The sequence below is a fragment of the Talpa occidentalis genome, unplaced genomic scaffold (genome assembly GCF_014898055.3).
Source record: "Talpa occidentalis isolate TD23 unplaced genomic scaffold, MPIMG_talOcc4v2.1 talOcc4.8, whole genome shotgun sequence".
In the NCBI taxonomy this organism is placed as follows: domain Eukaryota; kingdom Metazoa; phylum Chordata; class Mammalia; order Eulipotyphla; family Talpidae; genus Talpa; species Talpa occidentalis.
In genome coordinates this window covers 70,329,112-70,346,850 of record NW_023605194.1, presented here as the reverse complement: position 1 = coordinate 70,346,850, position 17,739 = coordinate 70,329,112, and the positions used below count along the sequence as shown (strand labels likewise).

At 53.5% G+C, this 17,739-nt stretch overlaps 1 protein-coding gene across 1 annotated transcript in view; it reads right to left on the bottom strand.

Annotated features, from left to right (window-relative positions):
- Positions 1-15,904, bottom strand: part of LPGAT1 (lysophosphatidylglycerol acyltransferase 1) — a 38,870-nt gene extending 22,966 nt beyond the window's left edge. The window contains exon 1 of the mRNA XM_037495856.2: positions 15,640-15,904. Within this exon, the coding sequence (XP_037351753.1) occupies positions 15,640-15,877 (238 nt within the window). The 5' untranslated portion in view covers positions 15,878-15,904. The remainder of the gene's footprint in view (positions 1-15,639) is intronic.
- Between the last annotated feature and the right edge of the window lie 1,835 nt (positions 15,905-17,739).

The window sequence follows — 17,739 nt, the reverse complement described above, 5'->3', positions numbered from 1 at the left end:
GAAAGAAGAGAAGGGTCTGCTGCAGCTTCTTCCCAGCACCCTGGGGGCACCAATGTACCCCATCCTACCCTCCTTGACTTCCCCTTCCTTTCTCTATCCTTTCCATCCTGTTTCCCCGAAAATGACCTTTTTTAATCAAATATACAGAAAAAAAAAAAAAAGACAAGACAACTGTGCTGTACTTTAAACCTCCAGAGTACCTTAGCAGACAGCTAACATTTGTATTATAAATTCCCTAAATGCTCATTTCTAAACCTTCCTGGGTGTGATCATTTAGTCAATCCAATACATTCGTCACGTCCTAGCCATGACTCAGCTAAGACTTGTTTTCAAGCCAGTGTCAGTTCCCTGGAGCACGGCCCCCACTAGCAGACGTGGAAGGGCCCTGGGTCAGCTCCCTCTGGAGAAAGGATCCCCCTGCAGCAATATAGCCATGTGGAACTTTGTGACAATCCAAATTTTATTCAACAATAAATTCAATTTTCATTATCTGTGGCATTCTTCTAGGACCATACCATTACATACACGTTCCCTGATAAGGAGTTAGAGACTCATGAAATCAATAGAAAACACGCTTGTGGAGAAAGTGTTTATTTCATGTAGGAGGTCACTTTGCTCCCCTTCCAGCTCTCTCTCCTAGAGCTAGTCAGTAGGATGACGGGGCTAATACTGCACCAAAAAAATAGGATTCCTTGCATGCTACAGAATAGAAGTTATGGATGCCAGCCAGTTCTTACATTGCACTTGATGAGAAGAACAAAAAATATTTTAACGCTCTGTTCTGTGAAATAAGTTCCCAAAAAAAGAACTGGGTCAGGTCCACCACTCCAAAGGGAGTGAAGGACAACGGGATAGAAACTGGAATCAAGGTTCTGTGGCTGCAATGGAACCTTAAAAATTCTTGTTAAAAACCCAAGTCCGAGACCATCTCTCTCTCTCTCTCTCTCTCACACACACACACACACACACACACACATACACACACACGCACAATCTCATTGACAAACCTCCCCCAACAGGTAGAGACTAGAGCTGATCAGGACACTTTACATCTCAAAAAGAAAATAAAAGCAAAGAGAACACAAACAAATCCCTAAAAAACAGAGACGCCACCACCATCACGCTGCCCACAAAGCAGAGTCGACATGGGGAGCAGGGGGCTGGATCTGCGGCCGCAGGAGCTCCTTCCAAAGGCAAAAGGCAGGGCTGCCTTGCAGCCTCAGGGTTGAGTCTCAGGCTGCAGCTTGAGTTCAGTCCCCAGCCAGGGAGCGACCCACAGGGCACAGCAGACCTCTCCTGTCTCCCTGCTGCTCTCCTCAGCAGTGTGTTTCAGTGGATCCGCCTGTTCTCCACACTCTGTCTCCAGTGAGTCCTCTCACGCGCCCACCCCGCCCCCATCTCTGGCCTGCACCCCAGCTCTTCTAATATAAACAAATCTTTAAACAGCACTGTCAGGAGGTAAAGCGCAGAGGTGGGCGGGCTGGGCACAAGCCACGTGTAGACACAGGTCTCACCTTTGCTTCATTAGGCTGACTCTGGCTGCCAGCGCCTCCCGCAGGCAGGGGACAGTGACCAGGATGACCAGTGACCCCAGGACAGGCGCAAAGAGCTGCGACTGTCTCAGGAAGATGGAGGGAGATGAGGGGCAGACACCTGACGCCACCGCCAACCCCACCCCCACCATGGAGTGGGGCACTTGGGACAGGCCCAGGGCGAGCAGGAAGCGTGGGTTGGAGGGCTAGCCAGCTCTGCGTGTACACGTGGGTGTGCTATATGCGTCAGTGCACCGTGGCTGTATCCTCAGGGCCCTGACGTCCTCAGGCCACAAGGTGCCCGTCTCGTCATCACACAGGCCATGACCTCACAGCTGATGGCCGAGGAAGCAGGCGCCAGGACCAAGGACCAGTACAGAGGACAGTGCACCAGGCCTCCTTGTGTGGCCTTCACAGACTACAGAGCACAGAGACAGCCACCTCGTTTACAAATGAAGATGAAGCAGCAGCTCACAGTCAGGCAGCAGGAAGTGGGGGTGTGTTAACACAGCCCTTCAGGTGCTCTGCGCCGTCCCCGGGGCATGGCCCAGGACAGAGACCCCATGAGGAGCCCACCCGGCTCCCAAAGTCCCACGAGCCCACCAGGTGGGTGGACAGGCCACCCTGGCATCCTTGACACAGCTGACAGATGTAGGGGTGGGGAGGGGCAGGCAGGGGGGCAGGTGCAGGACGCCAGAGAACTGAGCATTTTGGGGTAGTTTGCACAACAGCCAAGGCAGCAGGCACCGAAGGAAGGAAGACATCAGTGATCTCTGCACCAGGGTGCAGGCATCTTAAACACAGTCAGCACCCCCACGGAGCCAGCCCCCCACGACCACGCCGGGCTGGCCTTTATCCCTCCTTTCATTGAACCCCCCCATGTTCAATGAACATGTCACCTCCAGGCCGAGGACGCTGCCTCCACAATCATCCTACCCTGTCTCTCCCTTACTGTCCCCGCGTCCCCTCCACACCCCCAGCAACTCTCTCTCAGGCTCCTGCAGCAGCCTGGCCTGCACACAGGAAGCTGGGACAAGGGACACTTAACTTCTAGAGAGAGAAGACCAGGCCACACGCCAGGACACGCGTGTGACCAAAGGCCTCCGGCTCTGGCCAGCTCAGGGTCAGGCCTTCAGCAAGGGGAGAAGTGCCTGGCCTGCCTGTGGTGTGAGCTTCTTGTGGCCCACCATAGCCACCCCGGGGCTGAGCACAGGGGGACTTGCTGAGGCGAGGTCCTTCTAAAAGAGCTTCTTGTGAACCCCCAAAGGTAAAAGAACTACTACAGCAAAGGATAAGGCAAAACTGTCCATAATCAAAGGAACTGGATTAAACGAAAACAAAACCTACAGAACAGGGAGCCACTTGTGAGTGTGATGTAAAAGCGTGAGCTGTGCTCAGCGTCCATCCCCAGCTCCATCCATCTCTCGGGGCTCAACCCCATGAGCGAAGCAGCAGATCCCAAATGACTAAATAGTCTGTTGAAGATAAACGCTCCTGACTGCACGTGAGGGGTGGAGATAGGCTCTTCCGGGATGCGGGACTCACCAAGATCAATCCTAAGGTCCCTGAGAATTCAGGTGTGTGGGCACATTTGGGGCCAGAATCAGCAAACTTTTTGTAGTGAAAACATTTCAGTGAAAATTTTAGGCTTATGCAGGCCAATATAGAGGCATTTTCCGAACAAATTTTATCCCAACAAATGTCCACAAATATTTTTATTAACTAAATTCAAAATAAAAAATTAATGACCTACATCTTTCTGCATGTGGGTCTGCGGTGGGCAGAGTGGAATTCTTTCTTAGGGGGGTAACCTTACATTAACTGGGGCTCCAAGGGGGTGTCCAGTCGTCAGATGATGGCAAGTGTCCACTGGGCTGGACGGGACTTACAGACCCGACAGCAGAGATGGGGCACTCCCGACTCCCCTTTCGGCTCAGGCTTCTCTGAGTCCAGACAATCATGTGTCCCTGCATGCCATGGTCTTTCCTTGAGACCCTGTTCCTTCTCTGGGTTTCCCCAGCTCACCCGAAAACTGGCGCACCCGTCCCCTGCCCTTCCTGAACCCTCCCCCCGTCCCTCACCAACCAGTCCCGAGAAGTCTCCTGTGTGGAACTTCTACTCGGCCAAGCAGCCACAGTCTGGCCTGGAGGGTGAGGCTCTTGCAGGCATCCCCTCACCACTAACCTCCCCCCAACTCCCATTCCAATAAAGCGGGCAGAGCACAGGACTAGAAACCCGAACCTTACATCACCCCCTCCCTGAAAAATCCTTGAATAGCTTCCTCCTGGGATAAGTTTCAAAGTCTGAGCTGTGCCCAGGAGGTCTAAAGGATTTGGCCCCACCAGCTTCCTGCTCCCCCAACCCCGTCCTCCCCCTCCCTCGCTCTGCTGCAGCCACCTGACCCCACGGGCTCCTGGGCCTTGACAAACCTGCTCCTTCCCCTGTGCGGGCATCACGGGTGATTCCTGCTCCCCAGCCAGATCACCCTGTCCAGGTACCCAGCCATCTGCCCCCAGATGCCCAGGCTGCTGTGAGGAGCCTGGCGTCCAGGGGCCGTGGGTGCCCTTGCCCCCCCTCCCAGCACTGGCCCGGCAGGTGCCCCAGTATCTGGATTGAGGGAATTCATTAGAAGACAGTTAAACATAAATGGCTTTGAAGCACTCCAGAATTTATAAACATACAATTAGTTAATATTTGAGTTGGACTATGACTTAAATTATTAATGTGAATTATTTTTATTGATTAAAGCAAGAACTCCTGGAGCTCTCCCATTGTCTACACTTGCATGTCCGCAGCTGGATTTCAAAACTATCCCCACCCCAACTTGGTTCATTGAGAGAGGACTTTCCCCAAACAGCTGCTTTCCTAGGCCTGGACAGGTGACAACAACAGTGATAATAATAAAGGTCACGTTCATCACACGGCACGTCTGTTCACCTCGCATCTGAGTTTCCCAGGAGAGAAGCAGCCCAGCATGTGTGGGGGACAGAGACTGAGACCCCCGAGGTGAGTGACTCACTCCCAGGGGTGCAGCGATCAAGCGGGGCAAGACACAGGCGCCAGCGCCGAGTCCAGAGCCTAGGAACACCTCGGCTGCCCCTGGGTCTCTTGAGTTCTCTGCAGGCAAACATCATACATGAAGACTCCCAGGGGCCTGCGAGAGCCATTAGGCTGCATGGGGCTGTCCAGCCCAGCCTCTCACACTCAGAACCAACTCTGCCCCCCATAGAAGCAGCCTGGACACCGGCTGCCGGACCCCCTCCTGGTCCACGCCATCCACACGCTACAAAGTAAAATAAGCTCCCAGTTAATGTTCTTCTCTGCAAGGATCTCAATTAACTTTATAAAATGGAACTGTCAGGGGAAACATGCTTACTGATCTGTTTTTCACAGATGTGTCCTGGACAGGTGGCTCAAAGGAAACTAAACTATCCCCCCAAGCACCTACCAAAATAAGAGCTGTGTGAAAAATCCTTTAGGTGGGGATTAATCTAAAGCACAGGCCCCAGCACAGTATTTTATAAATCCGTACCTTTTGGGCCTCCCTGGTGGCAAAGGGGTTAAAGTCTCAGGGCTATCAAGCTAGCGCCAGCTACTGTGGACTGAGTTCGATCCCCAGCCAGGGAGCTGACCCACACGGTGCAGCAGACCTCTCCTGTCTCCCCGCTGCTCCCCTCAGCAGTGGATTTCATGGATCTGCCTGTTCTGTTCCCCACTCTGTCTCTGGTGAATCTTCTCACCCCCTGCACCTCTGGCCTACACCCCAGTTCTTGTATGCATAAATAAATAAATCTTAAAAAAAAAATCAGTACCTTTCCTCTCCTGCAGTAGGTGGTCAATAAACATTTGACTGCCTAATTGCACGAGCTCTTCTACAGCTAGTATCCTGGTCTCCTTGAGCAAGCAAACAGCAAACACTGCTATTCCTCCTCACAAAAATACCTTAAGACGATGCCCAATCAGACATGTACCCAGCAAGCATTTCCTCAACATAGGAAGGGGTCACTTAATCCAGTTAAAAATATTAATTCTAGAAAAACATTGTTCTAACTCAGCAAACACTTTAAAATCCAAAACCGCTGTGTGACACGGGGTTTCTGAGAGTGAGCAAGCAGAATACCCAACAGGAAGGGAGGAGAGTTTTAAAGAATTAAAATACAACAAGATATACTTAACTCAAAACTTACTGCAAAACTATGCTAACAGAGGCCGTGTGGACCTGGCAGGCAGGAGACAGAGTGGAGAGTCCAGAACAGACCCCCAAGCCATGGCCAGGCACCTGTGCACAGCCCTGGCCCTCCAGCACCAGTGCTGGGTCAACCAGTCACCTGAGCAGAGGCCTGACGCTTGGACTCCAACCTCACACCGTAGAGAAAACCAAGTCAAAGGGGATCACAGACCTACCTGAATGTAAAACTAAACTCTCAAAAGAAAAGGCAGCTGTAACCTTGACGAGTTCGGCAGTGGTTCCCAGACGTGACTCCAGAGGCACACGGCCCGTGAGAGACAGAGGGGCTGAGCATGGGACAGAGAAAAACTATTTACAGCACAACAGTAAATGGACAAATAACCCACTTTAAAAAAAGAACTTGAACAAAAGGACCTTCCTCCGAAGAAGATACGCCAGCCAAGGGCGGGAAAGGACATTCGGCAGCACAGACCCCTGGGAAATAAATGTGGATCAGAGCATGATGGGGCAGCGCTTCCCAGACACGGAGACAGTCAAAGAGCACCCAGAGAAAACCAAAGGTCTTGGTGAGGGCATGGAAATGGTCCCCCTAGTCCTGGGGGAGCCCCTAGGGGAACAAAGTGTTCTCATGGCCCGGCCATTCCGCGCCCAGGCTCACGGGACTAGAGACACATCCCCAGGAAAGCCCACACGCGGATGCGGACAGCAGCGGCACTCAGCTCCGTTATTGCCATCAAGAGTAGCAGCGACCAAACGTTCCCCATTGGTGAATGTCCAAGCAAACTGGTGCAGCAGCAAGGAGAACTAGGTTTCGGTCCACACAGGAGGGAGACACTGGCACACACGAGGGGATGGGCCTTGCCAAGGCGCTGCTGAGGGGAGGGGGCAGATTGGAAAGGCCTCGCACAACCAGCTTCATGTGGAGTGAGTGTCCAGCACAGGCAGATCCACAGATTTGCTTGGGGCAGGCAGAAACCGGGTAGCCACCTAAAATAAAGGCTGATGGAATGTTCCGAATCAGACAGTGGTGATGGCCGCATGATCTTAGGACTGTGCTAAAAAACCACTTGATTGTGCATTTCTAATTGGTGAATTTCACAGTATATGAAGCCTCAATTTAAATACACCTATGTGTGCATGCGTGTGTCTATACACTGTTAACACTCACGCCACAGTGAATCTAGTTTAGTCTTTTGAGAAGTCAGAGACATCTTGATGTATATACATTTACGGATTTTTTTTCCCTTAAAGTGTCAAACAATGCAAAGTTCTAATAACGGTAGATGCAAAATGTGTCTTATATCCATGACTCATAATGGTCTCTTAAAGTTTAATGAGTGAAAAAAGGTTAGGGAAAGTGTCTTGCTGGCCAAGTTTGATCAGACAGACTAGACCTTAAGAAAAGCATAACCTCATCACTAAGATGGATGCACGCTTTCCCACAGAGCCTCTCGGTTGTTAGTACTGCACCTGGAAGCAGAACCCAACCAGCCTGTCCCAGTGAGGGTGTGCACAGCAGAGAGAAGTAGCTGACGTAGGAAGGACAACTCCAGTGGTGGAGCCCGGGGAGGGAAGCAACCCGTCACAGCACAGGAGCTTAGGCACTGGGGCCATGGTTCCCACCTGTCGCTGCTCATTGCTTTCCAGTTTCCGTCCTGGGCCCCGCTGCAGGAAGCCAGCAGCTGCGGACACGCACAGGCCTTCCCTTTCTGATGTGGACATTACTCCTCTGCGGGCACATAAAAGCAAAGCAACTCGCAGGCGCTGAACAGAAAGAGCCGCATGGCTGTGACTGGAGATGAATGGTTCAGCCTCTGGAGTTCAGGCAGGTAATGAAAATCAGCAAAATGGGCTGAGGTCAGAGGAGGAAGAGGTGGGTGTGGGCGAGCCGACCTCGGGTCCCAGTGACCGGGGCATCCTCATTTACAGACTTGAAGGAGGCAGTCAGGCTCCTGATCTCTCAAAAGCTGGGAATCTTGATTTTATCGTATATGATTTGTGAAAGCATCCTAATTTCGAACTGTCAGCAACTAATAATAATAATTTTAAAAAGTTGAAACGTTGCTATGGCCAAAAGAAACATATTTGCATTGAATATGGCCTCTAGTTTGCAAACTCTGAAAAGTCCTGAAATTAGTTTAGAACAAATAAACTGTCTTTTGTGTACATATACTTAATATATTTAATATATATTACTCATACTTAATATGTTTAATATCTGTAATACAGATATCCCATGATTTTCCAGTTTGCATTTACACCACTTTACTTTTATGAAACACCCACATTAGTACCTGTGTTCACTAAACAGCAGAAATCCAAAGATGACTTTCGCTTTTATGATAAAAGGTGAAAAGCAAGAGTGTGTTCAGTGCTGGGTTTGCAGCAGCTGTGCCAGCGCCGGCACCTCTGCTGGATGCTCATCATAGCATTGTTGGTTTGATGACATCTTGGTGTAATTTTAGTGCCATTTATGTGCCATGTATTATGATTTGGGAGACTATTTTAGGGGTCTAGGAATGCTTAAAAATTCTTCTATATAAATTAATGGTGATCACTTCTCTGCTTTATGCACTTCTGCTTATAAAATGTGTTTATCAGAACACTCTACATTTGGAGAGTGGGGAAAACTCACATACTTTACATGTATTTATTGAAGTTTGGGGAACATTGATGTGCTTTGATGTTTTCAAGGTTGGCCACAGACCAGACCCTCTCAAGCAGCATCTGTGATATTTCCTTCATACTCCTCACTGACGCGTCAGAGGTAAGTCCCTTCTCCCATTTATTCTGGCGACAATTCTAACTGTAGTGAAACAGACAGAGTGGGATCTTAACTGTCTTCCACTGCTAAATTGTCCAAGAATCAAAACAGTCTGGGAACCATAGGGAGAAAAAAATAAACAGGCCTCAAAGAAGATGAATTAGATGATAAAATTGGTCTCCATCTCACAGTAATCAACTAGTGACACAGCAGACTGGTGACAGGCCTCTCCAAATTATGATTACATCACTGAATAACAATCTCGCGTAACACTTCTGGTATGAATGTGGTGGAGCTGCTCACCCAACACTTCCGGAAGAGACACACAGCAACAGGAGGAAGGGAATACACTGCCGTAAACTCCTTGTTCAGCAAAGATATAAAAACTCCAAACTCCATGAGATCAGGCTGGGACCCACAGGGCTGAGGGCAGATAGAATGTGGAGAGCTGGCAGGATGGGTGCGGCAGGGGGAAGGGTGGCAGCGGCCAGAGGCAGGAAGCAAGAGCAAAAATGCACAGCCTTCAGGCCCGGCTTCCCCAGCCCTGGGCAGAGGGAGGGCCGGGAAGCCTAGAATTGGCAGAGGAAGCCTCCAAGGCTGAGTCTGGCTTGGAGAGGCAGAGGATTTGTGGGCACACAGAGAAACACCCCCAGACACCATGTGTGAGGGAGAAATCTGAATCTACCTCACCCCACCCACACCACCTACAAACACCTGGCTGAGGAAAACCCAGGTCATCACTGTAAAGGAGCAGGCAGCGACTGGCACAGCACTGACACATGCTGGAAAAACAGCAGACAAGCAGTGTGATGTTCTGACTGTTGACTCACCAGAAGAATATTATAATGGGGAAGATAAAAATATGACTAAAATTCAAATTCATGCTTGCATGAATTTAAGAAAATCAAAGAAGTCACCATCCTATGAAGATCACAAGATCTCAAGGAAAAATGTGTAGACAATAGGGACAGGGGAAGTGTGAGCTGGCAGAACTCAAGAGAGAAACAGAAGAATAAACATAGCATCACAGATGTGAAGAAGATACCGATAAGAGATAGAAGGTGTCACAAAGACGCAGACACAGCCAAGGCAGAAAACTTGAGAAAGGTTCAAAAGGCTAGAGAGGAAGTAAAAATATAAAGGCAGGCAACGGAGAGCCCATGGGGTCCCCAAAACCATCAAACAGAATTAACTACGTGAAGATATAATCAAAGAAAACTTTCCTGAAATAAACACAGATCTGAATCTACTCTTAAAAAGGCACCCATGTCACAGGAAACAGCAAACCAGTCAATACCAGCCTGTCCCAATAAAGTTACTAGGTATAAGAAAGAAAAAGAGAATCCTTTGGGCACACAGACAGAAAAATAAAGTAATTAATAATGGGGAAAACTTCAAGCTGGCGTCATACAACATCTAAGGCCAGAAGACATTTGCACAACATCTGTGAGATCGCCAGGGAAAGAAAGGGTGAGCTAAGGTTTATTCCCTGCTAAGCCAGCCTGCAGGTGGAAAGCATCAAAAAGAAGTTCTGAAAGTGCTGTAAGCATAATATTCCCATGTTGTTTTGTTATTCCTGATGGAGGAACTATCATAGGAAACCAGGGGAAGGTTTTGCAAAAGGATGTAGGAGAGCATTACATGTATGTAACTGAAGAATTACGGAGACAAGTTGATCAAAAATAGAAGATAAATTTTAGAGGTCATCACAAGGTAAAGATGCAAATGATAAAAATTCAGAGAAAGGAGAGAGCCAGGGGGAAGTATAACAAGCTTATAGTTACCTCGAAGAACCAGCTGGGAGCCCATGGGCAGTTTGGAAGCTCAGCCTCCAAGGGGCAGAAGCAGAGCCAGGCTCCATGGTACAAATGCAAATACTGTTATAGCTGGGGGTGGGGAGAAAGCAGAGAGGACTGGGCTGGAATTTATCTTTGTTCACAGAAGACAACTAACAGCTACTGCCAACAGAAAACGAAGACTATCCTATGAAGAGCCTAATGACAGACATGCAAGTCTTCCTTAAGATCAGAACAACAAAAAGAGAAGAAAAGCAGACCACACAGTGAAAGACTTAGGGTTTATAGATATGAAAACAGAATGCATAAGAATGGGGCGGACATATCAATAAAAGAAAATGGACTCAACTCATCTGAAAGAGATTTTCAAATTGACTCATAAAGTAAAGCCTAATTCCATTTTGACGACTAAAGACATGTCTAAATCAAAGTAACGTGACAAGCCTGAAAGCCAGAGGGCAGACAAAGACATACACAGCCAGTGAAACAAAAAGAGGAGGGGACTGTCACCAGCTGGTCCCACGCTGCGACTGGGCCAGCACCGCCATCGACCCTCCTGCTCCGGTGAAACTGCACAGGGGACACCTATGTGTGAATCGACCCTTTACAGGCTGTTTGTAAAACTCCCTGAAATAAATACGTCCATTACACACTGTCTTTGAGATAAGACCAGATCTCAGACTTGTGGTCTAAGAGCAACCAACCACACCCACCTTTGGCTGTTTTCCATGTAAAAGTCAAAACACTCAACTGAAAGCCCCTCGCCTGGGTCTATGCCAACCTCCATTAAGGTGTGGCCTTGGGACCAGGTGGTTACTCCCCACACCGGGACAATGTATGTCAAGCGCTCAGGACCTGAGCTGCAGTATTCTCTGGAAAGGCAGAGATGGGCTTATGGGCTTGTGGGCTTCTGTGAAATTCGCAGCAGCGGCAAAGACTTCCATTGAAGCAACTTTTTCTTTCATTCTCCCACAGGAATGTTCTAGGCGCTTGCTTGCAGGGGCTAGAAATGTTCTAGGCACTTGCTTGCAGGGGCTAGAGAGTGGCCAGGTGGGAAAGAGATTTCATGCCCCAAACCCAAAAAGACGCAAGGGGGGAATCCCAAATCAAGCCACACTCAGCGCACGGAGCTGAGGCCAGCAGTGAGCAGCTCTTCGGAGACCAGGCACCATGCGCAGCGGGGGAGAAGCCAAAACAGGGTAGCTGTTTTGGGCCTCCAGCTCAACGTGAGGACCCCAGAGAGGGTCCCTGCACAGCACGCCACACGGCACTGGGGTGCTCCAGGCTGGCGTGGCGGGAAAAGCAAGTTCATTTCATCACCACAGAGACAAACCCAAACCAGTCAAGGCTTTTGAATCTACGAGTCACTGATGACAGGGCTGGCCCGACAGGGGTGTCAATCATCTCGGGCTCCTGGGCCAGAGCAACCCACTCTTCTCACCCCCAGAGAGCAGTGCACCCCACAGAGCTGGGGCACCCTCTCCCCACCTAGGCGTGTGCCCCCACAGCCCCCGGCCCACACCTGCGCAGCTCAGGAAGGTGTGCCTGTGCACAGCTGGCATTGCGGGCAGGTGCCAGAAGGCCAGTGTGAGCATGGGTGAGAAACACTCCAGCTCGGGCCAGCTTGGGGCCTGACTTGTGGCTGTAGCAGCCGGACACCAGGCCTCGGGGAGGTGGGCAGCACCCCACATCCACTCAATACTGTAAGATATCATAAGATCCCCACTCTGTGGGAACCAGCTGACAGCTAGGGGGCTTAGTGCAGGGCAGGGGAGGAGCTTACCCCCAGCGGAGATGTTCAGGTCCAAGCTAATGAAGCTGTGAGCCCCAGAACGCCCCTAAGTCCATGAGGCCTTCTGGACACTAGTGACTCCCCGAGCACCCATCTCTGATGCTGCCCGGTGCCGGTACACACACTCCCCAGTGTTTCTAGTTAATTCTCTCCTATTTCACTTTTTTAAATGTTCCTCTTGTTGCAGTAAATTGGTTTATGAGTCAAAGGTGGAAAAAAAACTGCTCCATAACACATTTGAAAAGCTTTCTCTAGGACTTAAGGTCAGATACACAATTAATTCTCACACAATGCATCTGGATCCCAGATAAACACTGTCCAATAATCAAATAGCCCAGAAAGACTCGCATGGCTCCACAGCTGGCGCCGGGGAGTAGGGGCTGAGCATGATCGCCATCAGCTTTCCTTGAAGCCACCCAAGTCAACACCCAGAGTGAGCATGTGCCCAGACTCAGAGCTCTGTGCCAGGCCCCTGGCCCCTCTGCCTCTCCTAGCCAGGCTGACCCACGAGCCTGGCATTCTGTTTAGAAACTCTGGAAGTTCCACTCATAATGAGTATTTGTTAACAACTCTGTCTACAGAGACAGTGATTAAATGTTTGGGCAGGGAACAATGATATTAAAATAAGTCAATGAAAATCAAAATAAACCATATTAAATACATGTTGCTTAAAAAAAAGAACTGTGAAATTGGCCAGTCTTCACTGAATTGGGGGGCTGGGGGGGTCCTGACTCATGCACGGAAGGCGTGGGTGAGCGCTCTGCGGTGATCCCGGCTGTGCTGGCCTCTCCCTGCACCCTTGAAGTGTTTGGGCGGAGGCAGCCCAGCACTGCCCCTCAGCGTGAGGGTCCCCACAGCCCCGCTCAAGGGCGGACGCAGATCGTCACCGCTTGAACGAGCCAAGCCCGCGTCCCCAGGCTCTGGCCAGCAGTGAGCATGCAGGTGACAAGCAGGCGGACCCTGGGGGCCCCAGAGAGCCCCCTATCTCCCTGTGCATAAGTGGAGCTCCAGTGCCCAGAAGGCCCAAGGCAGCACCCTTGAGCTTCTGGGCCTGCCACTCAGCACTCCCACCCTGAAGCAGGTCTAGAAAGTAAAGGACTCATTTTGTGGCATTTACCTCCACTTAAGAGACAATTTTATAAAATATTAATAAATCCTTCTCCCTGAGGAAATCTGTTTAGAATGACGTCTAGAAAAATACTCTTTTGATCGAGAGAAATTGCACTTTTCCCAAGGAAGAGAAGCAAGCCATGCTTCCTGTGTATAAGACCCACCCACAGAATGTTCTAGGACGACACAAGCGTTGGCTTATGTGGGCACTGCCTGGTCCAGCAGCACCAGCCGCCTGGCACCGAGGACTTAAAAGGTGGTTGGTGTGGCCTAGACTGGGTCTAAACATTGCTCCACTCAGTGGGTGTGAAGTTAAATGGCCATGAGCAGGCGGGGGTCCCGGAGGACCACAAGGCCTCAGCAGCAGAGCTGAGAAGCCCTGGACTCAGACCCAGGGCACGACTGGATGAAGCTCCACCTCCATATTCGATTTTCAGCTTCCTAATTAATATTTAAGGTTTCCTCAGAAGTGTGTTTTCCACAAAGTCTGGCAATTTTTCTTCTGAAACATGATTAATGGCCAAGTGGAATCCCTCTGGTGGGAATGAACTTCCCACCTGTGAAACTCGGGCATAGGGAGGGGGTAGGGGACCCACCTGCTTCTGATGCAAAAGGGAGACACGAAACACAGGCCCCAGCAAGGCCGTTCATCCCAGGCCCTCTTAGGGCGCACACTCCTGGCCCAGCACGGCCTCCCTGGAAGCCACCAGCCTTAATCGGCCCTCTGGGCTCACGCATGGCACCTGCAGGACAACCGCTGACAACCACACAGCAGAGTCTACATTCAAATGAGACAAACCGGTCGAGTGGTGAAACGGTGTAGACTGAAAAAGAGCAGGTGGTTCAGAGGCACAAAGAGGTGTGGCCTGTGCCATGCTACACCTTGGGCAGAGACACCCCGAAACCCCTCCTCCAGGCCCACTGTGGCTGAGCTGTGGCTGGAGGTAACCAATGGAGCACCAGCAGCACTGCCGCTGCCCCGCACCTTACAATCTCAAGGTCAAGACCAAATTCATTTTGCTCATCACCTCACACGATATACCACACGCACAAATGCAAATGCAGAAACATTTCAGTAATTGCATTGTGTTTAAGTAAAATGGATTTCTGGAATTTGTATCTAAAAATACCAAGAGATCATTTATTTATTTCTTTAGGAGTGCGTTTAAAGCAAGCTGAGCTCAGTACACTGCAGGAAAAGGAGCGCTCCGAGTCCTGTTCGGCACATCGCAAGCTGACCCCACGCCCACCGTGCACCTCAGGTGACAACACAGAGCCCCAAACTAGAGGCTCACCTTTCCTCTGTCACTGCCGCTGCCACGAGCAGGGCCTCAGATAGCATACTCACCTACCGTGTCCAGAGAGCACAGGGATGTCAATGAGACACGGGGCACTGCCCCAGAGGCTCCGGGCCTTGCAGGTAACAAATGGCTCTGTGGAAGGAGGCAGGGCTGCGTGGGGGGCAGCGAGGGCACATGGGTTCGAGGGTCTGGCCCCTCCGTGAGAGTGGGGGCTGCCAGCACTGGGCTGGTGCACTGTACCCAGTGCACATGTGGCCTGAGCAGGAAGAAGGGCTCAGACCTCCGAATGGGAACTGCTGTGCTGTGGGGGTGCCCAGCTCACTCTCCAAATACCGACCTGGCCCTGGCGACCGCAGCTTCTGTGACTTCATCACGAAGGAGTCAACCTAACAGTTATGAAATCCTACTATAAAAGCCTCAAAAATCCAAGATAACCGCTAGAAACCTCCATGCTTTCTTCACTATGCAAATCTTAGGAAGCCAAAAGTCAAATAAATATGGTCCAGAATCTCACAGGAGGCAGGGTGCAAAGCTCACAGGTTCAGCCACGCACCGTTTCCCACTCAGCTCTTGAAGAGTCTGCTTCAGAGTCACAGGGTGCCTGCTTCCCAGCAAGGGAGAGGCAGTGCTAGAACCCCACTTAGAGTTAGGTGCAAGATAAATGAGCTTAGCCTGGGCAAAACTTATTTTTTTTTGACAGTTAATAGTGAAAGACAGATTTATGAGCTACAACACCGATGCTGGCAAACAAAAGAAACCTATGTAACAGCAGAGTGAGCCATCTTTCTGCTGGGCTTAAAATATGAACACGGTAGGACACACTTCGGCAAAGAACCAAACCCCCTCCCCCAACAAAGGAAGCCCCATCCTTTGCAGCCCTGCCTCCTGGGCTGAAGCTGCAGCCTGTTCCCTGCAGGAAGCCCTCAGGAGCTCCAGGCTCGGCCACCATACAGCCACTGCAGAGCCATCTGAAGAAATGTCAATCACGTGAAAAATGTATTTGAGGATTTCATCAGTGTGTGATTATGAAATTAACTTCTGCAGATAACTGGGATGGAAAGGGAGGAAATCAATACAAGTGTTTTCCATGTATCTGTTCAACCCTCTAAGCATCTTCAGCCCTAGGGGTGACCTCCAAGGTGCCAGCGCTCTTACCTGTGTATCCTGCGTACCAGCCCCACGAGGCCACCATGCCCAGCAGCCACTTGTACATGAGCCCCTCCAGGTGCCAGAAGAGCTTGGCATCCAGCACGCGCAGGGGCTGCAGCAGCAGCACATAGCAGATGTAGGAGGAAATCGCCACCAGGTTGTTGGCCACCATGAAAGCGAACCGCAGCAGGGCTCTCAGCACGGTCCAGCCCAGCCGCGGGGCAGCGTCCACGGTCACGGCCATGCTCACCTCGGGGTCCGCGCCGGCTTTCTGGGGCGAAAGGAAAATTCATTGAGAAAGAAAACTGGGCCAGCCGCCTGGAAACACGCGCCCACGCGGACAGACAGCCGGGCCGGCGGGCTGCAGGGTTGGTCCCGGCGAAGGGTGCGGGCGCCGGCACAGTCTCCCCTCCCCGCGGCCCGCACACCCGGTTCGGCGACCGAGTCCTGGCGCCCGGGCTCCGGGTGCAGGTCCCTCTGCTCACCAGGCCGGGCCCAGAGGGCAGCGGGTGACAGTGACCGGCGGGGGAGGGAGAGCGGGGAGGGCCAAGGACCGCGGGGGTGGGGGGGGCGCCAGCTGACAGCGGGCTGGGTCGGCGGTAAAGGGTTCCCTGGGTTTGGCGGGAGCAAGGCCAGGGAGGACCAGCGCGGAGAGGGGGATGGAGGGGTGGGTACAGGGCCAGGGGGACAGCTCCGAGGGGCGAGGTGGGGGGGCGGCAGGGCCCGGTGAGGAGCGGGGGTGAGGAGGGGGCTGGGTGGGGAGCAGGAGTCGGTGGGGATCAGCTCGGCCTGGGCGATAGCAGAGCAAGGTAGGTGGGGAGCAGGGGGCCGGCAGGAGCAGGGCCAGGGGATCAGCTGGGTGGAGGCCGGTAGGGAGAAGTGGGGAGGGAGGGAGGTTATCGGGGAGATGGGCTAGTGGGGAGCAGCCCTACAAGGGGTATCAAGAGGTTGGGGGGTCAGGAAGGTGGGGAGCAGGGCCGGGGATAAGCAGGCCGGGGGCTGGGAGGGAGGTCACTGGGGGGGCGTCAGCGGTTGGTGGGCCGGTCGGTGGGGAGCAGGGCTGGGGGCGCCGCGGGCGGCGGGGCGCCGGCCCTGGGAACGGGGCCTGCCAGCAGCGGTGGTCGCTGGGGAGCCGGGGTCGGGGCCGGCCGGGCCCCGGGAGCCGGGCTGGGGGCGCAGCCCACCGGCGCCCGCCGGGGAAGGAGCAGGACCGCGGCGGCCCCGGGCGGCGCCTGCCGGCTCACCTCGGCGCGCGCGGGCCCGAGCGCGGCGGCGGCGGGTGTCCCCGGCCGCGGGGTCGCGGTCATGGACGCGGCGGCGGCGCCCTGCTCCCCTCGCGGCGGCCGCGGCCGGAGGACCGGCTCCGAGGCCGCTGTCACCCGGGCGGGTCCGGAGGGGGCGGCCCCGCGCCCCCGCCCCGCCCGCGCCCGCGCCCGCGCGGCGGCCCCCCGCGCCCCGCGCCCGGCCCGCGGTTACCTGAGGCTGGCGGGGCCCCCGGCCGGGCGGCGGGCGCCGGCGGGGCCGGAAGGACGCATGGCCGGCGGCGGCGGCGGCGGAAGGAGCGGCGGGGCCCGCGCGGCGGCGGCGCGCCCGCCGGGTCCCGCGGCGCGGGCGGCGGCTCCGGTGCTGGCCCGGCCCGGCCGCGATCGCCGGCGGGAGGGCGCGCGCGGGGCGGGCGCGCAGGGAGCCGCCCCCGAGCGCCCTCTAACGAGGCCGCGCCCGCACCCGCGCCCCCCCGCGCGGCGGGACCCGCCGCCTGGCCTAGGCCGCGACCCCGCCCGCCGGACCCCCGGAGGCTCCCCGGAGGCCGGAGGAGCCCCACGGCGGCCGCGGGTCCCGGGCGCGCGCCCTGGGCCCCAGCCGCGCGCCTCGGGTCCAGCGCCCCCTCCTCGGACCGGCCTGAGGGGCAGCCACCGCCCCCACGCCCCGGACCCCCAAGTCCTCCTCCCCGCCCCGAAGAAACCGGCGGCTCCCGGGTGGGGTCCTGGGCACCTCCCCGGGGCCTGGAAGTGGCCAGCTGAAAATCAGTCCAGCTCAAGCGCCAAAAGGCTGGTTTCTGGAAAGCACCTGGAGCGAAGATGTCAGTCCCAACCCCCATCCAGCCGC